Source organism: Gossypium hirsutum, chromosome D12 (assembly GCF_007990345.1).
Source record: "Gossypium hirsutum isolate 1008001.06 chromosome D12, Gossypium_hirsutum_v2.1, whole genome shotgun sequence".
Lineage (NCBI taxonomy): Eukaryota > Viridiplantae > Streptophyta > Magnoliopsida > Malvales > Malvaceae > Gossypium > Gossypium hirsutum.
The window spans coordinates 53,106,404-53,130,990 of NC_053448.1; the positions used below are offsets into that span (position 1 = coordinate 53,106,404).

General features: G+C 36.3%; 5 protein-coding genes and 1 pseudogene across 30 annotated transcripts; 3 read left to right on the forward strand and 3 right to left on the reverse strand.

The window, feature by feature from the left end:
- Window positions 1-914: 914 nt before the first annotated feature.
- On the forward strand, window positions 915-6,230 carry LOC107942518 (uncharacterized). Of its 5 annotated transcripts, none has more exons than XR_005921831.1 (3): window positions 917-1,545; window positions 1,681-1,817; window positions 6,128-6,230. XR_005921831.1 is itself a non-coding variant. In XM_016876201.2 (2 exons), exons 1-2 carry the CDS (start codon window positions 1,030-1,032, stop codon window positions 1,741-1,743), a joined length of 579 nt encoding a protein of 192 aa, XP_016731690.1. In that variant the 5' UTR covers window positions 915-1,029; the 3' UTR covers window positions 1,744-1,966. The 5 variants fall into 5 exon arrangements, 1 of the variants encoding a protein (XP_016731690.1); XR_005921832.1 differs by lacking the exon at window positions 6,128-6,230 and adding an exon at window positions 2,753-3,332; XR_005921833.1 differs by lacking the exon at window positions 6,128-6,230 and adding an exon at window positions 2,753-3,276 and having other exon boundaries at window positions 1,705-1,817.
- On the reverse strand, window positions 3,955-6,129 carry LOC107942516 (probable xyloglucan 6-xylosyltransferase 5). The gene has a single exon (XM_016876200.2). It carries the CDS (start codon window positions 5,968-5,970, stop codon window positions 4,588-4,590), a length of 1,383 nt encoding a protein of 460 aa, XP_016731689.1. The 5' UTR covers window positions 5,971-6,129; the 3' UTR covers window positions 3,955-4,587.
- Window positions 6,231-6,813: 583 nt separating the features above from the next.
- LOC107942515 (pentatricopeptide repeat-containing protein At5g61370, mitochondrial) lies at window positions 6,814-9,037 on the reverse strand. Its single transcript, XM_016876199.2, has one exon. It carries the CDS (start codon window positions 8,703-8,705, stop codon window positions 7,245-7,247), a length of 1,461 nt encoding a protein of 486 aa, XP_016731688.2. The 5' UTR covers window positions 8,706-9,037; the 3' UTR covers window positions 6,814-7,244.
- Window positions 9,038-10,194: 1,157 nt separating this feature from the next.
- Window positions 10,195-13,524, reverse strand: LOC107942512 (probable receptor-like protein kinase At5g61350; annotated as a pseudogene).
- Window positions 13,525-15,097: 1,573 nt separating this feature from the next.
- On the forward strand, window positions 15,098-19,094 carry LOC107942521 (protein NEN1). 19 transcript variants are annotated; one of them, XM_016876208.2, is made up of 10 exons: window positions 15,135-15,328; window positions 15,467-15,538; window positions 15,629-15,688; window positions 15,814-15,965; window positions 16,381-16,874; window positions 16,959-17,116; window positions 17,459-17,505; window positions 17,603-17,666; window positions 17,827-18,554; window positions 18,655-19,094. In XM_016876208.2, the coding sequence occupies exons 5-10, from the start codon at window positions 16,493-16,495 to the stop codon at window positions 18,887-18,889; spliced, it is 1,614 nt and encodes a 537-aa protein (XP_016731697.1). In that variant the 5' UTR covers window positions 15,135-15,328; window positions 15,467-15,538; window positions 15,629-15,688; window positions 15,814-15,965; window positions 16,381-16,492; the 3' UTR covers window positions 18,890-19,094. The 19 variants fall into 19 exon arrangements, with proteins under 19 accessions (XP_016731702.1, XP_016731695.1, XP_016731697.1 ...); XM_041107097.1 differs by having other exon boundaries at window positions 16,544-16,874; XM_041107104.1 differs by having other exon boundaries at window positions 15,137-15,328; window positions 15,464-15,538.
- Window positions 19,095-20,126: 1,032 nt separating this feature from the next.
- On the forward strand, window positions 20,127-24,491 carry LOC107942520 (uncharacterized PE-PGRS family protein PE_PGRS20). 4 transcript variants are annotated; one of them, XM_041107111.1, is made up of 4 exons: window positions 20,127-20,316; window positions 20,452-20,521; window positions 20,593-23,049; window positions 23,994-24,491. In XM_041107111.1, exon 3 carries the CDS (start codon window positions 20,689-20,691, stop codon window positions 22,825-22,827), a length of 2,139 nt encoding a protein of 712 aa, XP_040963045.1. In that variant the 5' UTR covers window positions 20,127-20,316; window positions 20,452-20,521; window positions 20,593-20,688; the 3' UTR covers window positions 22,828-23,049; window positions 23,994-24,491. The 4 variants fall into 4 exon arrangements, with proteins under 4 accessions (XP_040963045.1, XP_040963044.1, XP_040963046.1 ...); XM_041107110.1 differs by having other exon boundaries at window positions 20,616-23,049; window positions 23,945-24,491; XM_041107112.1 differs by having other exon boundaries at window positions 20,616-23,049; window positions 23,983-24,491.
- Window positions 24,492-24,587: the final 96 nt, after the last annotated feature.

The following is a 24,587-nucleotide window of genomic DNA, read 5'->3' on the forward strand; positions in this document are numbered from 1 at the left end:
AACTACTGTAGAAAAAGAGCGTCCACGTGAGATCTTTTTTTAGTAATTTTGCTGACAGTGCATCCTGCTTGAAGCATTTTTGGCACTATTTGTTCATAAACGTCTTCTCAAAATTATTTTTTCAGAAACTAATGTAGAAAAAGAGAGTCCACGTGGGAGCTTTTTTCAGTAATTTTGCTGACAGTGCATCTTGCTTGAAGTGTTTTTGACACTATTTGTTCAGAACCGTATTCTCAAATTTATTTTTTCAGGAACTACTGTGGAAAAAAAAACAAAATCCTTATTGTCAATATAATTTTCCCTAAACCCTAGACCTAAACACAATATTATTTTTTAAAAAACTAAACCCTAATTTAAGTAATTTTTTTAAAAACACTAAACACTAATTTAATTAATTTATTTAAAACTCTTAAACCCTAATTTAATTAATTTTTAGAAAAGAACACTAAATCCTGATTTATTTTTTAAAATTCCTAAAACTCATAACCCTAAATTATTTTAACAAAACTCTAACCCTAAACCCCTAAAAACCCAAAACCAAAAAACCGTAGGGACTAAACATGCAAAAAGCCCTAACCTAGAAAAACACGGAGCAAAGCATGCCCTTGGGAGAGCGATTTTGTCATATTAGCAAAGCGCGTCCACGTCAGCGCGATTTTTGCGGAAATGGCAAAATCGCTCCCCAATGGCACGTTTTGCTAAAATTTTACCCTAAAAAACTCCTACGTGGACGCGTTTTGTCAAAATTAGCCGTTTCTGGTAAATAATGCAGAAATTGACCCATTTCCGTAAATATACTTGAAAATGTAGATAAATTAGTCAGTAAATTGTCTATATGTATTTATTTCTACTTATTTTAAAATAATTTAATTCTTTTTTTATATATATTTTTAACTATCAACATTGGACGTAGTATTTTACCAATAAATTCTTTTATGTAGACTGCTGCGTAATTATAAAAGCTGATTCAGATGCAAAACATAAGCTCTTAAATTTTCTGATTCCATTCTAAGCTGCAATCTACAAAACATGGTAGAAACCGATGGAATTTTAGAAAGCTTATTATTTGAATGGGAAAATTTCAATTCCATCGCCTCAAAATCAGAACCCAGTCAACTAATAAAGCAGCCAAGGTCGATGGTGATGATCCGAGACTCCCTTCCTCAATCCGACCTCTCCATCTTCCCTCCCATCAACCATGAAAATCTCCATTATCAAATTCAACAACAACAACAAAACCCAGTTTCCGAACCATCTCTGTTACCGCCGTCCGGTGCCGGTGATGTCATCCAATCATCCGGTGATCATGGGTTCGGAGTTTGGTTGGGTACTTTGCTTCAAATTGTGCGTGCTAAGATCGTTACCCTCGCCTGTTATTTCAGTTATGAAAACGGGACCATTGGAAGGGCATTTCGGTCTTTTAGGGGGATCGCTGACGTGGAGCTCCTGGTGCTATTATGGTGGTTGTGCAAGCGGATACGGCGGCGGAGGTGCGGGGAAGAGAACATGGAACGGTTGAAAACAATAATAAAAGAGAAAGACGAGGTAAGGTATTTGTTGAAATGCCTAAGTGAATTCAAACCAACAAATTTTAGTCCAATAAAACTCGGACAGTACTATTTTGGACTTCAATCTCTTGTTGGTAATGCGTTCTGGATTCAATGTATGTTGATTGTACAGAAAATTGTGGGATTGTTGAACCAGATTGCCCAAATGAATGCAAGGATGGGTAGCAAGTCGTAAAGCTCAAGTTTTCAAAGCTGACCCAGTGATCACATGTGGTTCAAGATTCACCGATTTTGATGGCAATTCTGGAGGTAATTTTTAAGACCAAAACATCACCATTTCTCTATTTGGTTGATAAATGGGATTTACTATTGATTGCCGTGTAGTTATAGTGTATGGAGTATATTCTTTCCCCTAATTTATGTTTTCCATATATATGATTAGTGAGTATTGTTTTGTTCATCGGGTTTCTGGTTATGATCCCAAAGCTCCTGCATTGTTTTCTCTCACTGCAATCTTCTTCTTCTTTTGGTTTAAAACATACTTCACCATATAAAATATACGTTTTAAAAATGGTAATGAAGTTAGTAGAGATGATATTTGAAATATTTGAGAATGAAAAATAAATATATTACATATAGCAGGAATCACTCAATTCTATATAGCAGGAAAATATAGACCGTAGTAGAATGGTGGTAAACTTTACAAGAATTAGATATCCGACTTGTTGGATCGTATATTGGACAAAGTCTTCTTTGTAATTTGGATGATTTGATGATTAAGTTTTTATTTTTATTTTAATATTTAATAAATAGTAATTGAAACACACATATCGAGCCGAGCTAATAATAGATTAAATATAATAATTATCCAGTAAAATTTCCTTAAGCAGATGCCATTTATTTTTAATGTATAATAAAATAATCATTAAATCATTAAAAAAGATATTTTGTATCCTTTTAAATTCACTTGTGAATTTTTTTTTTCTGCCAGTTTTACTGCACTAGCTGCGGACAGAATAATTACCTTAAAAAATTGATACCACAAACGGGCAACATACATACCAAATGTGATTGAGACTTCTAGGTACTTTCTTTTTTATATTAAAAATAGGATGAAATCAAGAAGCGCCATTAGAATTAGACAGTAAGGATTTACTATCTAATCGAATCTGATTAGCAACTTTAGCAGGAGCTACATGTAATATTCGATGACTAATTGGAAACTCTTTCATTAATCTTACCAGAATGTGGAGAGCAAGAGTTGCTTCTCTTGGAATCTGTTTTATGACCACACGCCAATCGCTTTTACACAGGTCTTAAATTCTTGAGATCAAATCTATTCACTTGTCCTTTGAGACCATAAAAAATACCTTTTAGCGCAATCAATTTTAATTATAGCCTCCTTCCACTTAGCGTCCCATACTAGTTGGAGGTCATCATAAATAGTCTAAAACTCAACTTGTTCACCATTACATATTTCAATATTTCTCCCAATCCCCCATAACTACTTACCATATTCACCTTTTGCAACAATTGTCGAAGAAGTGAGTCCCGAAGACGGATTGCAAGCCCCATTAACATTCAATTTAAAAGAACCAGTAGATGGTGGAATCCACCTATAATATTTGATTTTAGTTTTTGTTACTTGTTTAGAATTTTTTTTATCGTGCTAATAATTTTTATAGTAATTAATGTTTTTTTATAAATATAAATTATGATATTGTGTAATTATAACTTATATTATCAAACATGATATAAAAAGTACAATGTAATTATACTCTATTAGCCAAACATATTTAAGGAATTACAAATCTTTGTAATTACAAAAGAATGTAATTTTTACACTTTCATTCAATTACTCTTTTGTCCAAATAGACCTTTAAAATTAATTCTTAGTTTTTTTGCTTTCAAAATTTTAATCTATCATTTTTTGAATTTAAAAAATTCAATCACAAATTTATAATCTATTAAAATTCTTTTGTTATTTGTTTTGGCATATTGAAATTTAATAGAAAAAATACAATGTAATAAACCTGAAATTTAGTGTTTGACAATTTTTAGAAATCCACAACATTATAATCAAAATAAAATATTTAATTAAGTATAAAGATTAAATATCAAATTAGAGCACAATATAAAAATCAAAATTGAAATTTGACCATTATTATTATATAATCTCAAAAAAAAAAAGAAAAAGAAGCAAAAGGTTGTATATTTAGACACATGTACAACCATATAATACTATGATAATAAAAGTTTAGATTTCTACTTATGTCAAAAATTAAAATATAAAAAATAAAAAATAAATTTAAAATGTGAACATAAAATAAGAACCAAAACTAAAAATAAAATTTGAGGCTTTGATTGTGTATTTAGAGAGGCATGAAAATGGTTATATTTAATAATTTTTATTATGTTAATGTTGAAATGACTCGACACAAGCAAAAACACAACACACTTCATGCATACATAAATTTATTAAGTCTGAAATATGTACAAAACTATGAATCGAAAAAGCAAGAGTAAAAGTTTGGTTCATCCAAAAAATAGATGAAAAATTAGGTAGTGGCTCCCTCCTACAATCATAACAGTTCAGTTCGATTTTGCAGCTAAAAGAAAACCCCAACCAAATACATGAGACAAAACAAAAGATGAAACCTTAGGTAATGGCTCTAACATTACAGTTCACAGTATGACAAGATTTCAGTATATAGAAGATATGAAGAAAAAAAAAATTCAAGCATATAACAAATGCATTACCAGAGCTACCAATACGCTGTTTGTCCCGACAACTCACTCCGTGGTACAACCCCAAAACTCAAACTTTTTCATGATTTGATCCGAGTAAATGATAACTAAACATTCTAATCAAGTATTTATCGGCAACTTAAGCTTCCTTCTTCTATATTTCCCCTCTTTTTGCTGCTTGCTTTGACCAATAAAAAACATGGAAACCATAACTTTTCATTTAATTCGACACAATTTTACCAAACAAGTTGAAGCGTATGGCAATTGAAATTAGCTTTTCAACTGCGAAATTACATTACCTATATGACACGTTTAGTACCTGTTCCGATTGCTAGCTCTTTGATTCAGTTTTTCCATGCACTGAACGACGGATGTCGAGCTGATCAACAATCTCCAAAGGAGTTGCCGTCTCGTTCCTGATCCTCTTAATGTTGGGGCCTAACAATCCCCTATGTCTAAACCCATAAAGCTTAAGCACCTGGTTATCAGCAAAATTGAATGCCCTTTGCATGCTGCGCAAGCACCTCTCCACAGAGTAATCTCCATAACTCCCACAGGGCTTGCAGCCCACAAAATGAGTCACAAATGGCCACCTCTCATCTCCCAATCCCGGATGATATTTCTCCATCATCTCTTCGTACCTATCAACCAGCCCTGCCCAATAACCATGCAAATAGTATTGATTCTCAATGAACACTTTATCCATCCATTGATCCTTTTGCGAAAGCAACAAGTAAATCAAAGCCGACTGGTCATCGGCTTCGAATGCAGGCCTTCCTTTTAAATTAGCAGTCAAAATCCTCCCAGCCTCCTCACGAATCGGACCCTTAGGTCCCATCGGCGCCCACGCATCAAGCAAATCCAATGACCACTGGCAATTCCGAAACAGAAAACTCCCTGTATTCAATGCGATCCACGACTTCTGCTCGAATAACAAATCGGGGTAGCCATGAATAACCAAATTATACTTCTCATACTTGTACAAAGGAATCTCAAACACCATATCTGTAAAAAAAGCATCACTATCCATCCACCAAATCCACTCAAGTTCGGGATGAGACAACATTAACCTCCTAATCAATGGCAATTTCGCCCAATAACCAGCAAGTTCCTTGTCTAAATGAGCCATGTTATAAACAATTTCAATCCCATGAAGCCTACAGTAATCAATCTTATTCTTTATCGCTTTCAATAAATAATGGTCTCCTATAGCATTGTCACAAGGGTTAGGGGGCGACCCAGTGACGAGCAAGATTCGAGCTTTTCCATTAACAAAATTAGGGAATTCAGGGTTTTTGGAAAGCCAAACCTTACGCTGCTGATCCCAGTCCGTAATTTTAGGCCCCAGAGTGTATGTAACATTAGGATTGAGCTCAGTTTCAGGAGATTCATCGGGATCCGTGGGGTCGGAGTCGGAGCGGATCTCAGCTAGGATCCGGTTGGTTTCTTCGATCAGGTTTTGGTTGATGGCTTCGGCTTCGGAGCTTCCCAAATTTCCGACGCCGATTGTGCCGCGCAAGACGAGGATCGTAACGAAGCCGCAAAGGATTGTGATTTTAATGTTGTTGAATGTCTTGTGCATCTGCCTGCCACGCGGCATACTGGGAAATCCACGGTTTCTTCCGCCAGCGCCAGCCTCGTTGCGGATTGTCGGTAAACCTCCGCCGCCGCCAGTAGAAGATCTCTTCTGCGGGGCGAAATTATCTTGACCCATAAGGGCTATATTGGCTAGGCTGAAGAGATTCAAGATTCTTCTTTAATCTCGTGTTGTATGAAATAATTAAATCTCCATAAACGTATACAGCATTATGGCATTAGCATTAAGGGTTTGATTATTTGTTCCCTTCAACTGTATTTTTTTTAATTTGTAGGTTTAAAAAGTAAGGAGAGATTAAAACCCTAAAATAATGGAATGATTGAAGGAAGAAGATGGGCAACTGGGGGAAGATCTGATCCAGATTGCTGATTGATTGACTCGTCATCGTTTCGCATTTCCATTATTTTTATTTTTATTATTTGAATAATTAATTCTCACAGGGTGGAAAATACATTTATCAAAATTCTTCATACCTTTTTCCCCACATTATAGTTGTTTACTGTAATCAAATATTTATATTATCCTCTCTTTTTATATAAGAAAGTTACAAATAAGGTTCTTTCTATAAAATAAAGAAAATGAAATGAAATAAGAACAGTAAGTTCTATTTCAATGTGAAACTATCTATACACCAACGTGCCTCCATTTCCTAAAATACAACGCCACTTCTAACTGCCCACTGTTATTCCCTTTCTCAATTATAAAATAAATAAAAAAACTCTTTTAATTTTTTTCATAAAATAATTTTAAACATTACGAATTTGAGAATCAAAATTTAAACCGTTTTTTCTCTAATCTTTAACATTGACCATCAGATCGATTTAGATCTATCACTTAACAGTCTAATGACTTTAATAAAAAGTTTTGAATAATCCAATAACTTCAATAAATTTTTTTAAATAGTTCAAAGATTAAATTGTATTTTTTAATTAAATGATTAAAACGAAAACTTAATCATAATTTAGTAATTAATGATATAGTTTACCCATATAATAATAATAATACAATTAAAAATTAAGAAGAGATCAGAAGGTATATATTCCTTCTTCAAAACGAAACACGTTTATGATATCTTCATGTTTTAGTTAAATAGTTTAAGAACATTCGGCCCGGTGCCTGCGGATTGATTTCGGACAGCACAGCTAGCGTCAACGCGTTGAATCCAATTGTATTGAAGGTCCCCCTTCCGATCCCATCTCAACCACTGTCTTAAAACCCCGTTCCATGTAGCCATGTGCAAAACTAAACCCTATTCCATTTCACTATCCTCTGAATTCCAATTGCGTCCAAAATTATTTTGTTCAATAAATATTTTAAAAATAAAAGTGCCAGCAAAGTACATGAATCCCAAAAAACGAAGGGGGGGGGGAATAACATTAACCCAAACCATTTTATTTGGAAACAGATTTATTCTTTTGAGATATATTTTTCTTACCCTTGTTTCCTTTGATAATCTTGTGCTTCATATTCACTGTATTCTTAGCCATTTTACAGTCCTTAAGATTGAACTCCTTCACCTTTCTCGTTGGCTTGAAAACTTGAGTGATTGAAGGGTCCAAAACATCAGTGGAGAAGGAAACACTAACACCCAAAGCAACAGCCTCATCCCACAGCTCTCGACCCTTTTCAAAGTTGCCTCCCCTGCAAAGTTTTGGTATAAGCACATCATAAACTGGTCCATACCCACCCAATGAGCTTCTCTTCATCTTCTCAAACAACTCAACAGCAAAATGCACTCTCTCCACTCCACAAAGAACACCAATGAGATCATAGTAAAACTTACAATCAGAGGTCAACCCCTGTTCAATCATCTCATCCACTATCATATTTCCCTTGCCAAATCTTCCTGTCAAGTACAATACTCTGGCAACAAGATAATATGTTATCCAATCCGGAGCACAGCCGGTTTTTTTCATCAAGTCAAGAATCCGACATGATTCTTTCACTCTTCTTGTCTTCCCCAAACAAGAAAGCAATATGTTATAACTGATTGATGTTGGGGCAATTCTATAGGATCTCATTTCCATCATCACGTTTAAAGCTTCCGGAACGAGGCCGGAAGGATTGCATTTAAGGTTTGCCCCACAAAGGCACCTAAGCAATGTGTTATAGCAATACAAATCAAGCTCAACGCCAGCTGACTTCATCTCCTTGATAACTCTGCGAGCTTCCTTTACATTCTCTTGAATGGACCAACCATAAAGGAGACTCCTATATATACAAGGCTCAACACCAGCAATCTTGTCCTTGTGATGATAAACTACACCTTCAGCTTTCTTAGCATGCCCTTTAGCACATAAAGCATTCACAATGGCAGTCAAACTGAAACCATCTTGCGGGCACTTGAACTTTTCCAAGTTCTTGAAAATACCCAATGCTTCATCTTCTCTCCCCAATTTAACCAATATATCAGCCACAACACTGAAAGTCTGGCTCTCCATTAGTCGCCCCTCATTCCTAAGATCCGAAATCAATATCTCTATTGCCCTATGATCCTTCCGTTTTGCAAACACTCGAACCGCATAGTTAAAGTCCTTATCTTCCAAACTATAACTTAAACTCTTAACCGACCACAAGAAAAATCTCAATAACCTTCTAGTCGGAGCTACATTTTCGCAATACTTTATAACCTCAGTAACAAGTAACGATGATAAAGAAAGCTTAAACCGGTTTAAACTCGACTCCAGGTCATCTAAACCACCAATGGAGCTCGAAACTACCTTACGAAGCTCCTCCAGTTCCGGTGATGTTGTTGATGATGAATATAGAGAGTGTAAAATATTTTTGGGTTTTTGGGTATTGATAATTTGCGTCAAAAAGCGGTGCCAAACGGGTGGAAACAAGAAACGCATAGCTTCTGAAGAAATTTATCAAACAGGTTGTGTGCGTAGTATCAAACTTGGATTCTACACATAGATCCGAAAACAGAATTGAGCTATTAAGCTTTTTCTTCATGGGATTTGAATCTTACTATCCACTAGTGTAATTTCAAGGGAAGAAAAAGGAAGAAAACTAAAAGAGAAGAGGCATTGGGTTTCATCGTTTTTTCTTCGTTCCAGCCATGGAAGCAGCATTGAGTTGTAAACCTAAGTCAATGTGTAATTTGAAGGGAAAGTCAAGGGCATTAAAGACCTTTCAACTCAAATTCCAAATTTTAAATACTCCGAAACAAACCAAACGAAAAAGATTTCGTAGAATATAAAAGGTTAAATTCTGCTGCTAATTAGGTTTAAAATAGGGAAAAATATCATATTAGAACTTGAATTTGTCTACTTTTCTCGTATTGGTACTTATGATTTGTTATGTCCTAGATTAGTACCCGAGTTTTTTTTCCGTCCACAAGTTTAGCACCTGAGGCTAACAATGTTAATTTTTTGCTAATGTGGTAACAGTGACTATTCGCGCGCTGTCATGTGTCACCTTTTTTTATTGCAAATTAAACCCATTTATTAATTTTCCTTTCATTTTCTTTTTTAATTATTTTTCCTTTAAAAAAATAAAATATTTTTCTCTTTCATCCAAAACAAATCACGGTTTTTTTTTATTTTTTTGATCATTTCTTCTCTTTTCTTTTTCTTCTACCTATTTATCTTCTTTTAACCGTAGCTGCTGCCGCCATGAGTCGCCACCATCCATGGCCTTCTCTGACCATCAAAATCTTTCCCTCTTCCTCATATTTTCAAATATTATCTTGTGTTTTCAAGAAAATCTTTTTAAAGCCGAAAAAAAATCAAAGCTTGATCCTTGAGATTTTAAAATTATACTCTCCGCCTATTGATGAAAAGCTAAGAAGACTTTTGGTGAGGCTTAGAGCGAGTTGAGGAGCCAAAGGAAGCAGTAGCAATGCTGCTGCCATGGCAACAACAGAGAATCGATTTTCTTGAAGCCTACTAAAATTCCTTCAGTTCATGGAGTAAAGGGTCAACAAATTCAATGGAAGAATTGGCCCGGTTGTTCATTGGATCCATAGGATTTCTAGGGTTTTATAAATTCTAATAAAAATTCATTACGTTTTGTTTCTGGGTTTGTTTGTTATGGAGAAAACAGGAGCTTTGACTCTTTTTATTTTTTATTTTTAAGAATTTAGTCTTTTTATTTTTTAAATTTCAAAATCAGGTCCAATTATTAACTTCAATAAATTAAAATTTATTACAATATTATTCTTTTTGTTACATAGTGAGTATTTTGTTATATTTTAAAACATCACATTTTTTCCCTTTGTTTAATAATTTTGAATTGAATCCAAATTCAAACATGAACAATATTTAGTTATATTTGAAAATCTAAAATAGAGTTGAATTGAATTGGAGTAAAGAAAATTGGATGATAAAGACAAAGAAATAAAAAGTTGTAATAATTATTAAACACTTGAAACACAACTATAAAAGGAAAAGGAAAAACAAGAAGCCCCAGAAAGCACTGTACCTATACAACCATTATTGAAGTGAATGGTCAGAAGAAGGTTTTGTATGTAGTTACCAATCAAAGAGTAAAAGAGAAAGAAAAATATGTTGAGATCTGCACAAAGAGATTCTACAAACACAAATCAAAGTGTGAAATTTGGAGATAAAAAGAAAGCTAGAAAAACAACTTCTATATGCTAAAATCTGAAATGGGGTTTCAAATTCTCCACACTTGATTCAACTCTCAATTGTTTCTTCTCTATTACCTTCCAGAGATACTTGCTGCATCAGGAAATGGTACCTGAGAACCTACTGTTACATTAGAATCATCACTTTCGGCCGCCACCGCCACGGCTGGGTTGCTTTTGGCCTCACCACTTTCACTTCCTTTTTCCAACACCATAATGTTACTCTTATCTTCCGGTCGATCAGTCCGGGAAGAAGCCACTTGAAGTTGCAAAGAATATTCCAAGTTCCATAACACATCCCCCATGCTCGGTCTGTCAACTCCGTATTCTGCCAAACATTTCTCTGCCGCTTCTGCAAATTTCTTCAGTGATCCTTCGCATATCGTCCCTGCAATTTTGGGGTCAACTATTTTCTCTATCATACCTTTTTTATGCCACTGCATTGCCCAGTCGGCTAAGCTAACTTGATCCCTCGGCAATCCAGGACAAATCACTGCCCTCGCACATAATACCTCGAAAAGAACCACACCGAACGAGTAAACATCTGATTTCTCTGTCAGTTGTTGTCTCCTGAAGTATTCTGGGTCCAGATACCCGAAACTACCTTTCACTGCCGTGCTAACATGGCCTTGGTCCATTGCAGCAGCTTTTGATAGCCCGAAATCGGACACTTTGGCCACGAAGTTCTCGTCGAGGAGAATGTTGGTGGTCTTGACGTCACGGTGTATGATTCCTTGTGCCGCACCGGTGTGGAGATAATGCAACCCTCGAGCCGCACCGATGCAGATTTCAAGGCGTTGTTGCCATGTCAATGTGGGTTTATTGGCAGAGCCATAAAGATGGTCCCGAAATGGACCATTAGCCATATATTCATAAACCAAGATCATCTCCGAATCCTCATCGCAAAACCCTATGAGTGAGACGAGATGACGATGGCGGAGCTTGGAAAGCATTTGGATTTCGGTTTCGAATTCGTTAACGCCTTGTTCGGATCCATGGTTCCCTCGTTTGATTGCAACCTTGGTGCCATCGTCTAATGTCCCGATAAACACCTTGCCGAAGCCACCAACACCGATGACTGTCTTTTCGTCAAAATTTTGGGTCGCATTTTGTAGCTCGCTTAAATTGAAGAAGCGTCCAAGGCCATTAGAATAAACACTAGAATACCCACTCTTGCTTTTTCTTGACCCAAAGAGGCTTGATTTCCGGGAGCTGAAATTAGATTTGCTGCCATGGATTGGTAATAGCCAAGATGAGAAGCTTTTCTTTTTTGCCAATCCTGGGGTCGTTTTTTCCATCGGACACAAACAACCCCAAGGAACAACATTGCAACGAAAGCCAATGCCAGCCCTGAAATCGCCACAATTTTGAGTTTGCTTGCACCAGGCCCTTTATATGAACCATCAACAGCATATAACCCATCCAAGCTATCAGCTAGGTTGCTCATCTTCATCACTTCCAAGCCATTGAGGATTGCATTAGGCAAGCCGGCGTTGGTTGTTGGACCAACTTGAACCGTGATTGAATCATTGGTTACCAATGAAGCATTGAGCACAAAATCTGTGTAATAGGCAGTGTTCAACTCGCCAGCTTTTTCACTGAGATCCAGATTCGATAGCGCCATCAAGCTGTTTATGTACACATTGAAGTATAACTCATTGCGGGTCTTGCTTACAACGTCGCAAAAGTGCATCCTGATGAGATACGAAAAGGTTCCATCCACATTCATCGCCCAAGAGAGATTGAAATTGGGAGCTATAGTTTGTTGATAAGCCTTGCTCGCCATCCGATCCGCGGTTAAGTAAACCATATCGGGAGCGACCAATCGAGTCATCCCATGGTCGGGTCGGTATTTGACGGTGGTACCTTTGGCTGCCTCAGTTCCCTCGGGAAACAAATTGTAGGGTGTATCAGGAGCCCATGTTCTGGACAGTGTATCGTTGCGTGGAGTTATGGTCGGCCCTCCCATAGTCAACCGATAGGAGACTTCCAAGGCATAATTGGATAAGCCATTGAGGGTGTTACCTTCGGGTACTGAAGATGCAGAATCAGAGAGGAGTTCATCAGGGATCTCCGCAATCTCAATTGCATTGACGAAAGCGCAAGAATCCTTTTGGGGCTTGAAAATGAGGGAGAAAGGTTGAGTCGCATTAACCAGGTATTCCTTGAAAACCACCTTGGAATCGTCATCCACAGAGAAATCATGTAAAAGGACGAACTTATCTGTTTGAACTGTGAAAACTGCGGTTTTCAGATCATATTTTTGGTGAGGAAGTGGGTAAAAATAGAGACGAATCCAATGCTTGCCAGGCTTGGAAATGAAGAAGGAATAGGTTGAATCCGAAGAGAAGATCCTTGCACTTGTATAAAGATCCTTGAGGGTGGAAGGGGTGGAATTGGAGAAGGCACTTTCGGGGATGGAAGCAACCGACGCTTGAACATCTTCGCTGGTGGATAAATAGCTGCTTGTTTCAGTATCCGACTTGAATGTTCGTCCATCATCCATCTTCATTTCGCTTTTAGAACCACAGTTTAGAAGATAACTATCCGAAGGCTTAAATGAAGTCGGCGAAGAAGATGGAGCCGGCGAAACTGCAGGAGAATCTGCACCCTCGTTATTGGCCAAAACTATGCTTCTTTTAAGGTTCAACAAAACTACACAAAACAAAAGGGAGGAGACATAAAGAGCCCTTGTCGGCCTATGATGGTCTCCCCCCATTGCTCAAACCAACGCCCCCGCAAACCGCCGTATATTAAGGTGGCGATGATGGTGCTGGTGGCGGTGGTTATCGGGGGTAGGTAGTGGGTGACAATACAACAAAAATAAATCAAGAAGAAAGAAAAGTAATTTGTATAAAACAAGAAAAACACACAAAAGAATATTAACAAGACAGGTAGACGAAAGGGCTGTTTGTGGGAGACATGTAAGAAATAAAGAACATATACGTGCTAAGGTGTAATGTGGATATTTTTTTGGGCGGGGAAAGGAAGAAGAGAGGAGTTGGTAAAATGGAGATCAGATTATAGTAAAAAGAATATTTATGACAAATGGCGAGGTTTGCGTTGGGCCGCTGGTGTCACCATCTTAGCTTTATTATCAAATTACTAAAGGAGGAGGGGGAGTTGATAGCCTGCCTTTAAGCTCCTTTATGTCGTGCTCCCACGTTTAGAAATAACCATGAAATTCTCATGCTCTCTCTTTTTTCTTTATTTATAATAATCAAATACTAAACATCCATTACTTTGAATTAAGTTAGGGTAACCAAAATTATCTATTACTTCAACTTTGTTTACAACGTCAAATTTTTAAATTAATATGTATTCACAATAATCATATAAAAACTTATCAATTTAATTCAACCGGGTTCTAAATTTTGTCTAAAAACCCTTCGAGAGTTGGGGTCACTAAATTGCAACCAATTTCGTTGAATATTATCTCAAAATTCATATTTTATAAATTTATTAAACTATATTAGAAGGTTAATCTTGTCATTAACTTTATTATATAATCTTTAAAAAATTAACTACCATTTTCAATAAAAATATTATTCTATTTTTAGTCCCTGTAAATTATGAATTTAATTCTCATACTCTAATTTCATAATTTTTAATTCTCAAACTTTTCACAAATTCAAATTTTGGTATTGATCCAAATAATAACTTTTGAATAACGTTTTATTATTTAAAAATTTTTATGCACAAGCATTTTATCATATGTATAATATTTTCAGGCAATAATCACACACAAAAAAATAATTTTATATTAATATTTATATATTTTTATAATTAAGTGTAAGTAATTATTTATTGAATAATAAAACAGGTCATTTGAGCAAGCTTAGGCCCAGGCTTGGATTTTTTTTAAATCAGACTTCAGTCTGATCCATGAACAACTTTTAATCAAGACTAATTTTTCAAATTTCAAAAAGTATAGATTGGAAAATGATCGAATCGGAGAATACATGCTAAATAGAAAACTCAAGCATAACATCATACTAGTAGTAAATTTTGACCTAACATATTTAACTATTCTTATTTAGATCAATACTACAATTTCAAAAAATAGAATAGTATATAAATTAAATTTGACCACATCAGAATACAAGGATTGAATTAACAATTTACACATATTACATGGACAAATAGTAGGATATGACATGTATTTTAAAATATGTTTTTTTATAGATTTCGCCATTTCACTAATTCAAGTTAAATAACGAGCTAACGGATCACTTTTTTTTTGTCACAAAATTTCTCAATCAATTTTGTTCTAACACTCATAATGATCAACTTTTCGAAGATCTCGTTTGATTCTAGGCGCTCGTAGCATTGGGTTGAGATATATTTTAGGCATAATAATTTATTTGGCCCTTTATTTTTTCGACTCTTTTAACCCTTAAATCTGTATTTTTTCAAATCAAAAGATGGATAAAAAATTAAAATATTTTTAAAACAATAAATATTATAATTTAAAAAAAATATAACAAATATTTTTAAATTTTAAAATAATTAATTGCAAATGTAAACTATCACGTTGATACTAAATTAGAGAGTGAAATATCCACGAAGGACCCAAATAGATGTCTTCAGCAATTATCAGTTTAGGCTTAGGGCTAGAAAAAGCCCATGATATGGTGGACAGGCCCCGTTTGCTTTTACGAAAGAAAATTTAAAAACCTTTGTTTGATTAATCTCGTCATCTTCGACGCCGTTTCTCAGCGAACCACCAGAAACATCCAGTATTGTTGTTGCTGGCTGAAGGGCCTTAAACAAAGGTGTGTTTCGATTTCGGCAAGGTTGGGGGCTTTTCCTTTTCTTGTTGGATTTGGATTTACTGTGGGTTTTAGCTCTTATTAATCACCATCTTCCTCTCTGTATCTCCTGGTGAGTTGATATTCTTTTTCTCTGTAATCAAATTCATTAATTTCTTAGTTAGAGTTGAACCTTCAGTATTGATTTTCTGGTGGTTTGCGCTCTTCCTCGGTGGCGCACGTTCCTTTTCCACTGCTTCTGGAAAAGCAGAATACCATCGGCTTTCAGGATTAGGGTTGGCGTCTTTCTCTCCCGTTTCTTCCACTTCAATCCCCTGGCAAGGTCACTTAGTCCTCGAATTCGTTCTCTAGTTTCAATTAATTTCAGTTTTCATCTTGTTAAGTGTAGGTTTTTTTTTTTTGTAATTTCCAGGAAGCAGGAAAGCGCGAAGCTTTAAAATTAGTTGAAAGGGAATTTTAGATTTTGGAAATTGTGAGGGGAAAATATGGCTGAAGGGAAGGGAGGGGATCAGATGGATCAGTTTCATAGATACCTTTCATTTTTATTTTTGCTTCTTTCTTTTTATTCTCTGATTGCTTCTCTTTGGGTGCTTGCAGGTAAGGTTACAACAGCTGTTATTTTTAATCTTAAATGATATGAAGTTGGTATGCAAGCAAAGGTGTGGGTATGAAGAAGAAAACCACTTACTGGAAACAGGAATGGCTTGTGGTTATGGTTGTTGAAGGTTTCTGCAAAGAATGATTGATACGTACTCCACTGCCCTTTCTCTTTTCCCATTTTTATTTTATTATAGCATTCACGTTAACAATATTATTATTTTATTATTTATGTGTTCTTGATAAAAAAAAACATAATACTTTATAAAAAAAAATTTTATAAAAAAATTATTTTATTCCTTCATTTTATTTTATTGTCCCTTTTAACTTTTGAATTTATTTTTTTTGAATTTATTTTTTTTGTTGCTGATGTGGATATTACATAAGGAATTAATTTTTTAATAAATTTAAAATATTAATTTTTTTTATCTATTTTAAATAATTTGACAAAAAATATAAATTTAATAATTAAAAAACAAAAAATTAAATAAAGTACTAAACTGATATTTTGATAAAGTCGGAGGTATGCCATTATATAAAAAAGATAGAACTATTTTGATATTGTAGTGATGTGATGGTGAATGGTCATATATAAAACATTAATGGAGTCGAAAAGGAAACCCAGCTGATGAAGTAACCCGGAAAATCCTTTTCCTTCCTATAAAGTGTCGGTTGATTCATGCAATTGGCGCCTTCATCATCTCATTTCTCTTATCTCCATTCTTTCAAGTCTAAAAGAAGAAACAACAGAACACTTGTTTTCTCTTCTGAAATGGATCCGACACCGACGTCCGATAACCGACCTGAAATCTGTTTTTTCGATTTGGAGACCACCGTCCCTCAGCGGCGCGGCCAAGGCTACTCCATTCTCGAATTTGGTGCCATTTTAGTTTGCCCCAAGAGGCTCCTTGAGCTCCACAGCTACTCCTCTCTGGTCCGACCCGACGACCTCTCTCTTATTTCCCCTGCCTCTGTGCGCTGCAACGGTATCACTCGCGAAGCCGTCATTTCGGCACCTTCCTTTTCTGAAATCGCCGACGAAGTTCACGACCTTCTCCATGGTCCGCATCTCACACTCAAATTTCCTTCTTTTTTTGTTTTCCTTCTGGTTTTAAGTATATGAAGTTTTTAAATGAATTTTGCAGGAAGGGTTTGGGCGGGTCATAATATAGTGAGGTTTGATTGCGTGAGAATAAGGGAGGCGTTCGAGAAGATTGGTAGGGCGGCGCCGGAGCCTAAGGGAATTATCGATTCATTGGCGTTGTTGACTCAAAGATTCGGAAGGAGAGCCGGTAATATGAAGGTATTTTTATTTCTTAAAAAAACTTCAGCCTTTTTTCTATTTTTATGAAAACCTTAGCCATCTTTTATCAACCTTATGTATACATATCATCCATACGCATATGGTCGTTAGAAATTTATAATCAGTGTATATCATCCATACACATATGGTCGTTAGAAATTTATAATCAGTGTGTGAAGCATTTAAACATTAAAATATCAAGAAAACATCAGACTACAAGATTTATCCAGTTGAGCCGGGGATCGGAAGTCCGACCGATTTGATTTTTTTTTTTCCTAATTCCAACATATTGCAAGTTTTGGCACTTGATATGGAGTTTTGTTTGATGTTACTTAAATGCAGATGGCAACTCTTGCCAATTATTTCGGGATTGGAGTGCAGTCACACAGGCAAGTCTTTAATGAATATATAAACTCTTTTCACCTTGGATGAGAGTGGGAATTTTTTGTTTCACTGAAATAAACATCCTGCTATATGATCATTCAGGAGCTTGGATGATGTTCGCATGAACCTCGAAGTTGTCAAGTATTGTGCAACCGTTTTGTTCCTGGTATGGTACTAGTTTTTGAGTGGCAAATGTTGTAACACTGTGTTGTTTTCAACGATGTGCCTTTGGCATCACAAAATTTAAGCACCATATTTCACTTGCCTCAACTTGTGAAATGTTAGATCAGACATTTTTTTTACTAAAGCCTTATATTTATCTTCAGGAATCAAGTCTCCCGGATATACTCACATGGAACCCGCAGGGTTCCCCGATATCACCTAGTAGTGATGATGGCAAGTCATCTCCCGAGCAGCCTAGTCCAAACATGCACACCCTTTCTTCAAGTCCAACTTCAGAAAATGTTCCAAATCTATCTCTGGCAGGTGTAGGAAATAGTGAACACCATCCTAGAATATCTCTTCTGACTCATCACATCGGAGGGGCAAATGCTGATGTGTCTAATCCGGTTCAACCGGATCCTTTCAACATGAGTCTACTCAGAAACAAAATAGAAACCGAGGCCCTTCAATCAGATGTCACCATGGAAGAAAAAACTGAGCAAGAGTCTCAGGACATAGATATTGCTGAAGGTAGCAGTAGTTATGCAGGGTTCTTAGCACTTGATGAAGTTTCTCTTAATTCTATTAATGCATCTCTGGTCCCATATTACCGTGGCACCCAACGAATAAAACTGTTGCACGAGAATGTTGGTCTGCAACTCTTTTGTCCTTGTTTGAGAGTGCGGTTTGGAGTCGATGGGAAGTTTCTTGATCAAGGTGGCTGGCCACATTTGAGCTTCGTAGTTGATGCTTCTCTGAGTTTATGCAAGATTCTGAATGCTTGTGACAATGCTGCCAAAAGAATTTTCGAAGATTGCGAAAGCAGTTCCGAGTGGAAGCCTATCATGGGTATAAATTATCGTTACATCAACAATCCAACCGTGAGACTGCAGTAAGTTTTTCCTACTTTAAATGTTATGTTTCAGATAGTTTAAAGACATGGACTTGAATCTTGTAATTATTTCATTGATTCTTTGATTTGTTTCTGGCAGCATACCGACTGTAGTCAACGGCAATATTGCTCGCTATGCTGCTGAGATTCATCAGAAGGATAGCTCCGGTACTGTGCAAAAGCTCGTATTCAGCAAATTTGATGCTGCAGAGCTTGGTAACTTAATCAGAGGTGGGATCTTTGTGGATGCATTCTTCAGCTTGGATACTTATGATTATCTGCAGAATGCGGGCATCAGATTGGTGGCCAAAAAATTGGTTATACATTCAGATTAGGGGTGATTGATCCATTTCAGATTGTTTCCAGATATGTAATAGCACTGTTTATGCTAAATCTGACTCATAGATATGAGTTGATTTCTCTCATTCATAGCTTCAGAATGACATAGGGCACTGATAAAAAAAAGATTGATATTGTAAATTTATGTAATTGCAATTTAAACTGTGATACTGTAATAATTGAATAATTTCATTTTTTTTATGTACTTCTTTCATATGTGTCGAGCATCACAATTCTTATTTTTTGTTTTTTTTATACAATATTTAAACTTACCTATAGCTCCTCCTCATCTCTTAAATAAGAGGGTAATGCATTTCAACGCACTCAAACCTACATATTCTTATGTTGACAATAATACCGATGCTAATTGAACTAAGACTCAATTGAAAATAATTTTATTTTTATACATTGGATATTTCGTGCAAATAAATAAACTTGTTACGGTTTAATCATTTATGTATCTTTATTATTTTTAAAAATTGTCTAAACGTTCAAATTGTGTTTACTTAATGTTTTTAAGACATTCGTATAAAGTTAAATTTTTGTCAAAATACTCAAATAAAAGCTAAACCTTTAATTCTCTCGCGCTTCTTTTATCTTTTAACAAATTAACCTAACTTAGATTATTATGTTTTAGATTTTTCTAGGAACATCCTTAAGTTCATTTTAGTATTTTAATAAAAAAAATGGGTTAAATTTAATTCATTAAAAAATAAAAAAAGCATTCAAAAAGGTTTTTTTTTTAAAACACACTTGAAAATTACGAGGATAATATATATTATATTATATTATATTATATTATATTATATCATATACGATAAATAGTAATTTCACAGCAACATATTAAATATTTAACAGTTTAATGATTTAAATGAACATTTTTAAATAATTTAATAATTATTTTATATATATTTTTAAATAATTTAACAATTATTTTATAATTTTTAAACAAACCGTAAATTTCGTAATAGTTACATGTAGTTTACCCTTTTCTTAATACCATGTTCATTCTTTTTAAAAACTAAAAAATATTATAATTATTAAAAAAACAAAAAAGAATTATAACAAATATTTTTAATTTTTTAAATAATACTAAATTAGAGAGTCAAATATCCGCGAAGGACCCAAACAGATGTCTTCAGCAATTATCAGTTTAGGCTTAGGGCTAGAAAAAGCCCATGATATGGTGGACAGGCCCCGTTGAAAATTTAAAAGCCTTTGTTTGATTAATCTCATCATCTTCGACGCCGTTTCTCCGCGAACCACCAGAAACATCCAGTATTGTTGTTGCTTGCTGAAAGGCCTTAAACAAAGGTGTGTTTCGATTTCGGCAAGTTTGGGGGCTTTTCATTTTCTTGTTGGATTTGGATTTACTGTGGGTTTTAGCTCTTATTAATCACTATCTTCCTCTCTGTATCTCCTGGTGAGTTGATATTCTTTTTCTCTGTAATCAAATTCATTAATTTCTTAGTTAGAGTTGAACCTTCAGTATTGATTTTCTGGTGGTTTACGCTCTTCCTCGGCGGCGCACGTTCCTTTTCCACCGCTTCTGGAAAAGCATAATACCATCGGCTTTCAGGATTAGGGTTGGCGTCTTTCTCTCCCTTTTCTCTCACTTCAATCCCCTGGTAAGGTCACTTAGTCCTCGAATTCGTTCTTTAGTTTCAATTAATTTCAGTTTTCATCTTGTTAAATGTAGGGGGTTCTTTTTGTAATTTCCAGGAAGCAGGAAAGCGCGAAGCTTTAAAATTAGTTGAAAGGGAATTTTAGATTTTGGAAATTGTGGGGGGAAAATATGGATGAAGGGAAGGGAGTGGATCAGATGGATCAGTTTCATAGAAACGAAGCAATATCAGCCGTTGCTGACGAGAGTTTTTTAGGTGAAGAAGACGATGATTATGAAGACCTTTACAATGATGTTAATGTTGGTGAAGGATTTCTTCAATCTTTAAGAAGAAACGAAGATTTAGGGTTTAGAAACGAGGAAACTAAGAATAGTTCAAATAATAATAATGGTGGGAAAGTTGGTGGATCACCAATGGGTGCCCCAGAATCTGGTGTTTCAATTCCAGGGGTTGCAGGTGTTGGTGAAAGAGAGGATTCTAGGGTTTCTTATGAGAGTCAAGGGTTTAGGGCTGGTGGTGGTGATGTCAAAGGACCTAGTGCGGGTTTTGGTGGTGGTGGAGGTGGCCTTAGGGTTGAATTAGCACAGGGGTCGAATAAATTGAATGAGGTGGCTGCAGAGCAAAGTGGGAATAAGAGTATTAGTTTAGGTAGTGTAGGTGGTATGGGACATCAGGGACATGGTGTAGGGAATGTAGGGAGTGTTGAGAATGAGGGTTTGGTCAGACAAGGAGTAGGAGGTCCAAGTGTGAATGGCCCTGGTGGCAGTGTTGGTGGCGGTGGTGGTGGCGGTGGCGGTGGCAGCGTTGGTGGCGGTCCTATGGTTGGGAATGGTGGTGGAAATGTGGGTGTTGCTGGTGCTGGTGTTGGCCCCGGAGTTGGTGCAAGTGGTGGTGCAGGTGGTGGGACAATATTGTTTGTTGGAGATTTGCATTGGTGGACAACAGATGCTGAACTGGAGTCTGAGTTGTGCAAGTATGGACCTGTGAAGGAAGTGAAGTTTTTCGATGAGAAAGCTAGTGGGAAGTCAAAAGGGTATTGTCAGGTTGAGTTTTATGATCCAGCAGCAGCAACAGCTTGTAAGGAGGGAATGAATGGGCATATGTTTAATGGAAGGCCTTGTGTTGTTGCCTTTGCATCGCCGTTTACGGTTAAGAAAATGGGAGAGGCTCAGTTAAATAGGAATCAGCAGATGGCACAGTCTTCTCTTTCGCAAGGAAGGAGGGGCCCCAATGATGCTGGAGGTAAGACTGGTGCTGCTAATATTCAAACTGGTGGGAATTATCAAGGTGGGGATAATAATAGAGGTTATGGGAGAGGGAATTGGGGGAGAGGAAATACTCAGGGGATGGGAAATAGAGGGCCAGTTGGTCCTATGAGGAATAGGGCTGGTGGAATGGGTCGTAGAGGTATCATGGGAAATGGTGGAAATGGATTTGGGCAGGGCATGGGTGCAACACCTCCTCCCATGCACCCACAGTCGATGATGGGTCAAGGTTTCGATCCTGCTTTTGGTGGACCCATGGGAAGAATGGGCGGTTATGGAGGTTTTCCCGGTGCTCCAACGCCACCATTTTCAGGGATTTTACCTTCATTTCCTCCTGTTGGAGGAGTTGGTTTGCCTGGAGTGGCTCCTCATGTTAACCCTGCATTTTTTGGAAGAGGTATGCCTATGAATGGTATGGGGATGATGCCCTCGAGTGGTGTAGATGGACCTAATATGGGAATGTGGTCAGATCCTAGCATGGGAGGATGGGGTGGTGATGAGCATGGTGGTGGGAGAGCTGGAGAGTCAAGTTATGGGGAGGAAGCTGCATCCGACCATCAATATGGTGAGGTTAGTCATGAGAGAGGAGGTTGGCAAAACCCATCTAAAGAAAAAGATAGAGCTTCTGAAAGGGAGTGGTCTGGTTCATCTGAAAGAAGGTACCGTGATGATAGGGAACCAGGATATGATAGGGACATACCTAGGGAGAAGGACATGGGCCATGGTCATGATTGGCCAGAAAGAAGGCACCGAAATAATAGAGACATTGGTCGAGAACGTGATAGGGAGCGCTCTAGAGATCGTGACCGTGATCGTGATAGGGAACGTGATCGAGATAGGGATAGGGATCGATATAGGGAAGACAGAGACAGATATGCAGATCATCGTAGGTACAGGGACCGTGAGCCAGAGCATGATGATGATTGGGATAGGGGACGGTCATCACGGACTCACAGCAAGTCCCGATTGTCACAAGAAGATGAGCATCGCTCAAGATCTAGAGATGCTGATTATGGGAAGAGGCCACGGCTTACCTCAGAGTGACTTATCTGAGATCTCTTATATCAGGAACTTCCTGTTAGAAAATTCAAAAAGAAAAAAGAAAAGATCCGTAACAGCAGAAACATTGGGTTCATTGTTCTCTTTTGCTGTCTCTCTTAACTGGTGGTATGTGGTCATCAATTCATAGCCATTCTGAGTTCAATGCCTGAATTCGTCGGGTGCTTCTCTTACCTTGGAGTATGGCATCAATTTTGCATGCAAGAAGTAAGTTCCTTGACTATAGTTTTCTTATCGTATTATCTGAGTATCTTACTATCCACGAACATATCCTTGAATTTCTTCTCTGAATGAATGGGATTTTGTAATACTTGTTTTCATGTGCATACAGTACACAAATTTCTCAACTGATATTCTTGTGTCTAAATCATAGACTAAGCTAATATTTGTGTAATGACGGTCTATATTCGCTTTTCTGCTATACATGGTACATGCTAGTTTTGACTTAATCCCGACTTTAGGCTTTTTTGGGTAGAGTGAAAAGAAAATTGGAAGATGAATTGAAGGAGTAGAAATATAGAAAAAAAAATTCCTTCCCACTGGTGTGCTTGGTACTTGGTAGGAAAGACGGAAAATTTGAAAGGAAAAAAGTAATTTCCTTTACCAAGTTGAAGAATGAGAGGAAAAAAAATGAGACTTTTGAGAATGCATAATTTTGAACTAACATATATCTCTTTTTCATTTTCTATCCTTGTATCATTCCAAATTGAAATGATTTGTTTTTTTATGCATTAAGAAGGAAAATAGTCTATCGTTCTTATTTTCTTTCCTACCAAGTGCACTCAATGTTTTAGGTCCCTTGGTTTACATTTGTGTCCAAAATACTATAAAAAGAATAAATGTATGTGCTTAGTATTCCTAACATAAACTAGGATATGATTGGTTGTTTCCTTGTTTTTATACGCAGTTAATTCCTGATAATGAATTTTGTGGCTGTAAAATGGTAAAAATTATCTTCCTGAATTTTTGCAGTATGTTTCCCTTGTGTTTAGAGATGTAGTTATAAAGCAAATCATTCATTATAGCTTCCATCTATTGTACATTTCTCAAGTTTTACATGGTTTCTAATTACAAATGTTGGCCGAATTGTTTGATCTTATAGCTGGAAGTTATTCAATTCAATATTGTTGATATTTGAAGTTGTTGAGCAGAAGTACGGGTATGGTGGAGATGAAGATGAAGATCACAGGCTTGAAATTTGAGAGAGACAGGAGGTGGTGTTTCCTTTTTTTTTTTTGGCTGGATTAATGTAGCAGTGGAACCATGGTTTTAAGTAGTTATAGCTTTTAATTTGGAATTATGTTTTAGTTGATTAACACTTTGATGATGATGATGATGATGATGACTTAGAAAAAGTAGTTTGAATTATGATGTAATAATAGGGATTTAGCTGAGGATGTTACTGCTGCTGGGTGATCGGTGACTTGCATTTTCTGTTGGCTGTTTTGTTGTATTATTTATTTTTGTCCATTATTTTTATTTTTATTGTTATTATTTTTGGCTAGTTGTTAGAATACAACTTGTTTAACCTTGCCCTTGTAAAATATGTAACCATTGTAGTAGAGCCTTGGAAATTGTACAAAATGAATGTTATAATTTTGGATGTGTTCTTATTTTTTACTAATAAAAGTAAGTCAGTCTTGCCTTTATATACGTGATGCGTATGTTTGCATGGGATACAGGACTTAACTCATTGACAGAAGTTGTTTATTAAGAGATCTAATGTTAACACATAAGTTAGCATA

Excerpts from the sequence above, each read along its gene's own strand:
- LOC107942518 (XM_016876201.2), top strand. The coding sequence starts at position 1,030 with ATGGTAGAAACCGATGGAATTTTAGAAAGCTTATTATTTGAATGGGAA. Across the intron at positions 1,546-1,680 it reads TAATAAAAGAGAAAGACGAG|AAAATTGTGGGATTGTTGAA; the intron begins GTAAGGTATTTG and ends TTGATTGTACAG.
- LOC107942516 (XM_016876200.2), bottom strand. The coding sequence starts at position 5,970 with ATGGGTCAAGATAATTTCGCCCCGCAGAAGAGATCTTCTACTGGCGGC.
- LOC107942515 (XM_016876199.2), bottom strand. The coding sequence starts at position 8,705 with ATGCGTTTCTTGTTTCCACCCGTTTGGCACCGCTTTTTGACGCAAATT.
- LOC107942521 (XM_016876206.2), top strand. The coding sequence starts at position 16,493 with ATGCAATTGGCGCCTTCATCATCTCATTTCTCTTATCTCCATTCTTTC. Across the intron at positions 17,117-17,458 it reads GGAGAGCCGGTAATATGAAG|ATGGCAACTCTTGCCAATTA; the intron begins GTATTTTTATTT and ends ACTTAAATGCAG. Across the intron at positions 18,555-18,654 it reads AATCCAACCGTGAGACTGCA|CATACCGACTGTAGTCAACG; the intron begins GTAAGTTTTTCC and ends TGTTTCTGGCAG.
- LOC107942520 (XM_041107111.1), top strand. The coding sequence starts at position 20,689 with ATGGATGAAGGGAAGGGAGTGGATCAGATGGATCAGTTTCATAGAAAC.